Source organism: Chinchilla lanigera, unplaced genomic scaffold (genome assembly GCF_000276665.1).
Source record: "Chinchilla lanigera isolate Chin_1 unplaced genomic scaffold, ChiLan1.0 scaffold00099, whole genome shotgun sequence".
NCBI lineage: Eukaryota > Metazoa > Chordata > Mammalia > Rodentia > Chinchillidae > Chinchilla > Chinchilla lanigera.
In genome coordinates, this window is record NW_004955500.1 from 3,892,767 (window position 1) to 3,903,474 (window position 10,708).

The 10,708-nt window shown below is 36.9% G+C and overlaps 1 protein-coding gene across 1 annotated transcript in view; it reads right to left on the reverse strand.

Moving 5' to 3' along the window:
• Nell2 (neural EGFL like 2) overlaps positions 1-10,708 on the reverse strand; it is a gene marked incomplete at its 5' end in the record, with an annotated part of 379,873 nt that overhangs the window by 222,874 nt on the left and 146,291 nt on the right. The window contains 1 exon segment of the mRNA XM_005406591.2: positions 2,638-2,729. Coding sequence (XP_005406648.1) covers positions 2,638-2,729 — 92 coding nt within the window.

A 10,708-nucleotide genomic window follows, 5' to 3' on the forward strand; every position in this document is an offset into this window, starting at 1 on the left:
CTGCTCTCATGAAAGGTACACACTTCAATATTTGCCTTTTCTGAGTTTATCTGAACACAGGATTTTTTCCAAATCATAACCGCGCATCAAAACAGCGGCAGAAGGCATGTATACATTGATGTCAAATGATAGTCTTTCTTGGGCTTGACAGTAATATCACTCCTGGTAATCTCAAATTCAAAACCACAGTTTTGTTCTGTGTTACTATTAAAGTCACAGACCCCTTGGACAGACTTTTAAGGCTGGAAAACTGACAATAAAAGAATAAACAGGGACCAGAATGGAAAGCCAAGAAAATGGAAGATTGAGAGATCTGCCAATTACCTAAAGTTGTGAATACAGGAGGTAAGGGTCTAAAGAGGAAAGAAACAACGGAAGTCCTTAATGTTAAGAATTTTGAGGGCCAGGAATATAGCTCCGCAGTGCAGCACCTGCCTGGCAAGCGCAAGGCCACAATTCCAAGTTCCAGGACCAAAAAAGGAAAACAAACAGAACTTAGTCAAGAACTACAAAGCTTCTGATGATCCAATATATCTGAACCCACAAGCTACAAGTGGCTCTTGGACACTGTACTTGTAAAATACAAACAAGAATTTGAAAGCAGAAAAATATAAAAAGATATATAACAAAAGAATATAAAAAGATATATAATAAAAAGAATATAAAATATTCTTAGTCATTTTTATATTGCTTTTACATCCAAATGATAATGTTTTAGACACGTGGGTTAAATATAGGAGATTTGGATTGACAACAATCATTTTTGCACCTTGCATCATATTTCTATCAGACAGCACAATGTACAAGAGAAGGAAATGGTGCCTTCCTCTGAACAAAGAAAAAATAAAATGATTCAAGTATTTATTTACTGAGCACCTGCATGTTCTCTCTATACACACCTATAACTAAAATAGTTTAATCAGATAATTTCACATAGCACGATGAAAAATAAGCACCTCTCCAAGCAAATTTTGAAACCAAATTTAACAGTATTATAGAACATATTCTGGCCAAATGAAGACACACACACACACACACACACACACACACACACACAAGTGAGGCAGAGACTGCAGATGCCCTCATGATTCTTAAATTTAGAACTATTTCAAACTTAGAGATTAACAGTGGAAACCAGGTGACAAAAGTTTCCAACTGTCCCTGAAGTAACTTTTTGACTCCCTGTTCTCATTCTGCAGTCCGTGCTCCTATCCTTATATCTACAGAGAGCCTTCCTCCACTCTACAGACGTGTTTGTCACGTGCACCGTATTTCCACCAGACAGCACAGTGTAACAGCATTGGTGTGGTGATGGTGGTGGAGAAAGCTCCATCTGGAAACACAGCTTCAGGAATTCAGCTTCATGTTTCCAGGCCTCAGCTTTCTTTATGATGTAACGCACATCGTAGGAAAGCCGACTTAAAACCAAAGGAAGCAGCTAGAATATCTAATGGACACAAAGAAACCACAGCGCTCAGGTTCTAGCAATGAAATCCGTCACTGTCTTGCCTCTTTTTGCATCACCTTGGCTCACTCAAAAGGATTTCCAAATTAAGATGCGTAAAAAAATTTTCTTTCAGCCTTGACTTATCTTGGCAAAAGTCTTGGGATTTTCCTTTCCCCAATTCTTAATAGTCATACAGATGCTCACAGCTCATTGGTGAGTAAATCATTTATTTTATTTGTATATACTTTCTACATTCCAACTCACTCTCAAATCCATGTTCAGGACACATTTTGCTGTGTTGTTATTGCTGTTTTGTTCTTTTGTTGTTGCTTAGTTTTTGAGACAGGGTCTGACTATTTGGTTTAGGCTGACCTTGAACTTACTATGGAGCCCCACCTGGCCTCAAATTTGCAGTGATCCTCCTGCCTCAGCCTCCCTAGTGCTAGAATAATAGGTGTGCACCACCACACTCGGCGGGAGCCATTTAAAGAGTACAATAAATGCAACCATAAAGCAGACACTTTATATGTAGACATTTCCCTTCTGATAGACTATGACTTGAAATATAAAAGTAGAGCTATGAAATATAACATAATTAATTAAATAAATATGAAAAGCACTGTGAAACATAATTAGCGTTTCAGGTTACAGGTCTGGGAGCAGAGTTCAAAAGATATACAATGACTTCAGAAACATACTTTAAGTCCAAAGCAAATAAAATTTTAAAGAATTCCTCTTTAAAAATACTACAGAGGGATTAATATCATTCTCAATCTAATCCACACACGTTACCCTTTATTACATAACTTCATGTTTTGTTTCTAATTGAACTGAACATTATTTCTCTCACCCGGGTCAAAATCATGAGTGACACAAGCTGAATTTAACTCTACCCTCACCTTCCTCACAACAGCACAGGACTTGCTGATTTGAATTTGGAATGAACAAACTTCATAGAAGTTTAATTGGACAGAAAAACATTTTTACTTATTGCGAAAATTCTTATACAACCTTTAACTTACACTTTTGCAAAGGTAATAGGAATTCATTTGGGACTATAATTAGTACTTTGAATTTTTTCTTTGCCTTAGTATTTGAAAGTGGTATTGCGAGGGTGAGCTTTTAAAGAAACATTCACTGTATCTGTATAACTGAAACTATTCTGAAGGAAGCAGGAAGAAGCCCCTTACCTTGCACTCATAGAGAACGCACACTCCAGAAGCAGAATAGACTGTGTTTCGTTCTCCTTCAAAGTAGGTTCGTCCTTGGAATTGGCATATTGCTTTAAGATAAAAAAATCATATATTGATATTTTATTAGGAAAAGTAGCTTAGAAGTACCCATATTATTTTGTAACAGTCTTTCCCATGTTTTTTTCTTATTTTTTCCAGATGTTTGAATGACTACAAACCTTAACTCAACCTATTACAATGTACACGTGAACTTAAATTAGCACCTTGCAAATTAAGTTAGGAGGGTGAAATGAGGTACAAAGGGACTAATGAGTTATTACGACTTACTTTAGAAAGTCAGAACAGATGAGGGAGAAAGAGGATCAGAAAGCAGCTAGTGGCCAAGCGCATGCCTGGTCGATGATGTCCCTCTAAGGACATATTACATAGGTGCTTAAGATGGCAACTAATTACTGGCAGCATAATATGAGACGGGTTCTTTTCTTACAATATACCACCACAGAATTTTGAAACAAAAGTTAGAAACTATTTCAAATCCAGCACATATATGTAAGCTTTATGTTTCATAGTTTAGTAGTACTTTAAATGTACACAGGTTGAGACATTCCATTTAGGATGCTGTCAGTCACTCAAGCTAGACCTTCTTTGCTTCCTTTCCAATGATATAAAAATTAAAAGCATAACTTCAAGCTCAACAAGAAAACATGTTTTAATTAGTTACAATGCATAGAATATCAATTTTCCTGAAACTTACAAAATATTTACAACTCACACACACATTTAGCCTACAGAAATTATTTACTTGTTTTGAAATGAATATTTCACATTATGCATGTTGACATATCTCCTAAACAGATGGTTTTACCCTGAGGCTAATAAAGACTAATCTTCAGGTTTCTTCTCTGGCTCAGGCCCCTTCTAAGACTCTAAACTAATATTTGATTTTATAATTTTGTATTATTTATCTTTGAAAGGGCATGCAATACTGTAAATGGTTCAGTTCCCTGTAATATCTAGATCCACACCAAGATAATTAGTTCAGAGGCTACTAGAAGTAATCCTTTGATATGCTTTATACATCATGTTTGTTGAATCCAGTTTTTATTTTACCTACAAAGACTTTTAGAAATAAAAGTATACACTTCCTTTTATTTCTGCTAAATGAATAGAACAAATTCTTTCACTCTTTAGAATTTATATTTTCCTACTACCTTTAAAAGCATCAACTTGCCAACAATAATTGATAACAGAAATTAGATATACTTCTATTAATATAAGTATGTTATTGCATAAATATTAACATCACAGTTATAACTCAACTTTTCATCTCCACTGAAAAATCCACTGATTATTTAAAGCCATATATTTAAATAATGAAAACCTTGCACATTTTAAAAAATCCATCTTTCAACTGATCTCCTTACTCAGATTTTATTAATAAATTTGATTACACGATATAGCTCCACCAGTGAATTGATTTTAAATTTTTTAGAGCTTGCTAGAAAAAAATACAACTTATTTGCATAAATTATATTACTTAAAGGCTGGCTGAAACTTGTTCACTCATGAATATTCAAAATGAAACTACGGCAATGTCAGTTGCATACCATCTATCATATTATGAATTAAAATAGCATGTGCATTTACTTAATAACCTGATTGACTGCAAAAACATCTCTCCAATGTGTAATTTAGTGTGATCTTTTTTCTTATGAAACTCAGTAAACTCAAAGATTTGATGTATTGTATGTTTAATTATACTTAATTATTACTACACTTTATAAGATAATGAGAACAAATAAAACCGATCTTACTTCTATTCAGTACCTGCTATTCAAAGGTTTCTAAGCCTGTATTACAGGACTTGACAACTGCAGCCTTTTCCAGTCAACGAGTATTTAGAAGAAATAACTGATGCTTCAAGTCTTTCTTAGAGGGGAAAGGATGCACAGTTATGAGAAAAAACCCAAGGGTAAATTCTCCTTATACAAAGTCTTAGGGTGATTTAATATTCATGCAGAGCAGATGGACCTTCTGTTCTAAACTCTTAATTCCGAAGACGCAAACAGGCAATTTGTGGGACAATAGGGCACCCAATGAAGCTTGGCAAAGAGGGAGAAAGCACGAAAGTGAGTGAGATCACAACTGCTTCATTCCCTTTCAAGCAATGAGCACAGTACCCTGCACTTAGGGAAAACCCCATGTGAGTGAATTTGTCTTTTTAATCAGTTGCCATTATTCTCCATAATTCTAAGGTTTATGTGGAAGGTGAACGTCGGAAAGATCTGTTTTCCCTAGGCTCTACATGGGGGAAACGTGAAGGAACTCAGAAAAGCTGTAATGATTTCTGAAAACAATGTAAGAAATAATGAAAATATCATTAGAGTAGCTGCAGGACTTTGCGAAGAGAAAGTTAAGGGAGTGATAATCATATTAAACTATTCATACACTTAATAAGTAGGCACTGAGCTCCTACATACCATATACTCTGCTTGGTACTGGGATTCAAAAATGAGTAAGACGGGATTCATGCTCTCGCTACTGAGCAGGGCAGACAGACTCACACAGGACTAATTATAACAGAAGCCAAGCTGAAAGTTATAATCAGTGAACTCATACGTTATAAGGAAACAAAAGATTGGATGTTGAGCTTCTGGAAAGGGATCTGGATTACTGATAGGGAAGCAACGGCTCTTCAAAGACCCAGAGTCCCTTAGGAGCAGGAAGTGATCATCACCCTAGCGATATGGAGCAGGAAGAGAAATGATTTTCTAGAGCCCATTGTGGGCCAGAGGTATGGGGGCCGGGCAGCCTAGGGAGTGCTGTAACCCTGATAGCACAGCTACGGCCCGAGAAGCAGCCAAGTACAGAGAAGGAGCTGGTAAAAAGCACGCCAGTCCTCTCCTCCTGCCTTCCAATTTCCTGCCAGCGCTTCCCACTGGCAAACCTACACGAAGCAGGCTGTCAAGGAGACCAGGTGACGACGCCTGCAGAAGTTAGATCTCTGCGTACAACGTAAGAGGTAGACTGGACCAGGAGTATGGCACGCCTGGGAAAAATAACTCAGCGCAGGCAGAAGTGTTCTCACACAGCAGGGGAGGCTGCTGAGAAGGCCATAAGAGGTGGAAAACGGAATAAGTAAGTTTTAAAGAGAGTAAATAGAAACCTATTTTCATAGTTACACTTCAAGGGAAAGTCCAGACAGCTTATCAAAATCAGACCCACAGGCAGCCAGACTATAAAACAAGGAATCTGAGCCAGCCACAGAAGATGGAGTGTCTGAACTGAACAGGGAAACAGATCAGCTCTGTGTCCTGATGTTAACCAAGACTTCCCGCGTAGGTATCAGGCTCAAAGTCTTGAGGAGCATCTCTAGAATTCCCCAAAAGAAAAGTATCTGCCTCCTTACATTCCAAGTACAGCATAAGTAAAAAAATCACTTAACAAAACAGCCAATGAATAATCATTTTACTATGATAATTTCTTCTTTAATGTAATTGCACTCACATATTTATAGGTGGAAGCTTCATTTCTTTCTCTATTTTATTGAGTGTTCATAAATCTGCATGCATCCGGCAGTTCCGTTCTTTGTGACCTAACGCTGGATTCCTAAGCCCCAAATCATTTGCCAGGTTAAAGCAAAATTATATCAATGGGATCATACTGTCAAAACTGTGTTAAGCTGACTGATGAGTGTATTATATATATTTCATTACGTGAAGATTTGAAGTCTTATGTATTCTTAGATATGAAGCTTCTAGGGAAATATATATTCAGTCATACAGACATTTTAAATTTAGACTAAGAAACTAGACTGCACGCAATCAAACAAATCCATGGACTTCGGCTACTCTTTAGTTTTTATTATTGACCAATGTCAAATGTCTATTTCCTGTGACTGATAGATGTGTTATCTGTGTAACTCCAAGGGATATCCTTTACTTCACGACCTAAGTGAAATATGTCCCCCAGGGTTTCCCAGCCTGTTTGGGTATTAACTGAGAACACTCATAATAACTTGGGGAAATTAAATGGAATGAGATACTGATACATGGTTGTCTTACCAAAGCTATGTTCAACATTGAAAATTATATAGCTACTAGTACAATAATTATGAAAGAATCCACAAAAGTAGTTATATGAATTATTTCACTCCACTTTTTCCCATTCTAGCAATGTAAATACAAATGCACAGCAAATAGGAAGACACGTGATAGCGCAGATGCAAAATGGAAAGTCATCACTGGTTGTTAAAAGTGCAAAGTATTTTATAACACAGATGGAGAGACAGATACATAGGCCAAACCAGTGAAATTCTGAAAATTATAAATTACACATTAAAACCCTAATTTACTGGACATTAATACAGAGCTAGCAACTGCAGTGAGTGGTAATGAAATTTCAATCAACTTCTACAAATATTCATACAGGGAATGACCCAAATCTGTCTAAAAATATTTTAGATGAGTTCAGTTCCTGGTACTGGAAAAAAACAAAAAAACAACAACAAAAATTTTTAGAATATATAAGCAAAAACACATATCATATTTTACTCCTAAATATTTCTTCACTCACTAGAAAGTTAGCCTTTCCTTTTTACCAGCGGATTGAAAATTTATGCAGCTATTTTAAATTTCCCAGCTGGAATCAATACCTTCAATTCTGTGATCCAATACAAAACTGAAAGATACAGAACTAAGAAGAAAACCAGTTAAGACATGAGACTTACAGTTTCTTTAATATTCTTTTGGAAATACCAAGTATCGATGATCTTTGGATTGATTAAGCTGCATGTTATGAGAAGAGATTCATAGTCTCAAGGTGCATCCACTTTTCTACAAATGACTCAAGTTTATTATTCTTTGTGGCAGAGCAGTACTCGATTGTATGTAACTACTGCACTTTCTTTATCCATTCAACTGTTGATGGATATACAGGTTGCTTCCCAGATCTAGCTATTGTGAATTGTGCTGGTATAAACATGGGTGTGCACGTATCACTATAATGTGATGTCTTCAACACTATGGGGAGATGCCTCAGGAAAGAAAAGATGGGTCAAATCAGACACATCCAAAAGAGCAAAATAAAAGACTAATAGCAGGAAGAGGGGAGCTCGATCTGTCTCAAAGGGAAAGGGGACCACGACACGGAGGAAGGAGGGAAAGGAGACGAAAAGGGAACGATGTGCTATGTCGATGTGCCAGCTCCCCCAGGGGATTAATCACTACGTACTGAAAACACGTACTAATAAATTCTTTAAAATAAAAGAGTTTTAGGTGATTGTTTTTCAAATCTTTAAATCCTTTGAGAGGGACTGTAAATATACCATGTATATGGCATTTTTAGCCAATGTGATAACTATTTGTTAGTACATACAAATGGAAGCTGTTAGAAGAGAAAACATCTCATTTAATGTAATTATGTATGTTTGTATCTTCATTATAGTTTCTAAAAAGAATGTAAAATAAATGTGTGCATTAGGTAGGCTGATCACAGAAAGATTCTGACTTTTCTGTGAAATGATCAAAACACCTGAATTAGAAAGCAAGAGAATAAGAATGTAGCTGGCGAATGCAAGAGCAGTAACTTACTAGCACGAATAATACAAGCTAACGTGCTCAAGGAAAATCTTCTTGGACAACCGATGACAAACTGTCTTCCTTCTCTTTCCCTCACTAACACCAAGAGTCTGAGAGTCGATGTTATTTAAGATGAGCAGAAGTTCAGAGCACTTAAATAATTTACAAATTCATTAATTATACATGTTTGCTTCCTTTAACTAAATCTCATTAATTGTTTGGGAATTTAATTGTTTGCAAAACTAATATGAGAGTTTAGGAAATGAAATAATGAGAGTAGCTGTACAACCCTCCCCTCCAGTTTTGTATGTATCATGGCCTTGGGCTTCCAGAGGACCAAAGTATGCTTCTCCTAGGGCGGCTTCAATGAGGCCAGCAGCCCATTCTTCCAAAAGGAGAAAAGGCCCTGAAATGCCTAAAATCTAGCAGTAGTCAGGGGTTAAGAGGCAAAGGAGGACAAAAAAAAATTTCCAAAACAGATCCAGAGAAAAAATTCAAACATCCCGCTGAGTTTGGCCTTTGGGTTAGAGGTCCCAGATACTGGAAAAATAAAAACTGAGTGAATGGAGGATATCAGCGAAAACGCAAAGTCTTACTGGCAGAAGGAATTCCGTACTTTTGACTCCAACTTAATTTAACCCCTTATGTTACAAACAAAAGTATATTCTGAAATTCTTCTGATCTAATTACCTTTCCATCACTCATCTTATTCTTGATCCCGCTTCATGCAACACAAAATGAAGTATTTTTTTTAAAAAAAGTGCAGTCAATTAATTTGGTCCCCACAATAAGAAAAATACATTTAAGTAATGGAGGTAAAGACTTGGAAGAAAACATAATACTGGTATTAACACTCCAATACTAATAAAGGACAGAACATAAACATACGTGAGGTACAAGTTTTCGTCATCACTTTTCAAAGAAAATTTAACATGTGTAAGAAAGAGTTTGCCCACTGTCATTGTTAGAATTCATGTGATCATGTTCTGTACCGTTTTTGACCACTTAAAATCCAGTGTATTCAAAGCCAGATCTAATCTTTAGTTTAACCTTGTGAAATGTTTTTCCAAAACTACTGGCACCTTTTACCTTCACATTGCTTTGAAGATGTTCAACATAAACTGCTTTCTGAGCGTAAGGCAAGGTCCTCTGCGCTACAAACCACACATTAGAGCTCAGTTAAGGGAGCCCCTGTAAAGACCCAGGGACAGTGACTGCAGTTTCAGAATAGCCTGTGGTTTGCAGAGAGAGAAAGAGGGAAACTGCTGGAGCAAGGGGAGGTAGAGGGCATTTTAAAGGCGATTTCCTGGGATTTATATTAACAAGCCCATCTATTATGCAAAGATTATGAGCCAAGGGAAGAGAAGCAGCAGAGGTTTGATTAAAGGGAGCAACTCTGTAGAACAAGACAAGTGAAGGAAAACCCAAGGGGGAGGGAAGCGAGCGCAGGGGAAGCCGCCGCTGACAGCGCAGTTACACAGCACACTGGAGAACAGTTAGTGCTTAATTGTTGGATCAATCTTGCATGCCCGTATCTGGTAATCCGAGCAACTACTCTGAAGATGACAATATGTAATATAACAGCCACTGTTCATTTACTATCATGTTTTGCAATCCTGTATTGTTTTTATTTAATTTTCTTTAAAATAAAAAAACAACAAAAAATAGCACACTTGAGATGTTGCAGGACGGAATAAGGGGGAAAACAGCAACGTGCGAAACAATTCAAGCTAAACGATTTCCCAAAGACGCACGGTGAGCACGGCCACGCCTGGAAAGGAGGAACCTTGCCTAGGAACCTGCTGTCCTCCAGGCAGTGCAGTAGGAAGCCAACTGTCCTCTCGTCAAGGATCAGTCAGCCTACTGTGGGAAACAACGGGGAACCCCGAAGTAACTGCAAAGGACTCGGACAGGAAGAGCAAGGGCTTACAATGGTGAGATGGAACTGCTTCCCAGAAGAAGAACATTGGAAAATGAGCGGTGCTGGAAGAATATTGTACTAATAAATCAGGGAATGACTACTCATATTCAAAGAACAGAATTAAATCATAATCATAATAATACACCTCAATGAAGGTCTAGATGGACATTCAGCTGAGAAACACACATAAGACAGAAGTGATTTATTACATGTTGATTTTAGCTATAGCCCCAACCTCTTGGGCCAATGGTTCTCAAGTATAGATGCCTATTACAATTGCCTTACAGTCTTTAAAATTCTCTATGTCCCAGCTGCATGCTAGGCTAATTTAAAAAATACCTGAAGGTAGGACTTGAGACTTTTATTTTTTTAAACTGTCCAAGGATAGCTAAGTTGAAAATATCTTATTATGCAGAGTAAAAGAAACCAAAACTAAAAAGATAAATAAAATTAAAATTTAAACAGAAACATTCACATGGATACTTCGTAGAAGTCTTTTTATCTTTCAGTACAGGGATAAATATTTGGTCCACTGTAAGAAACTGAGAAATAATAGACAACAATAAAT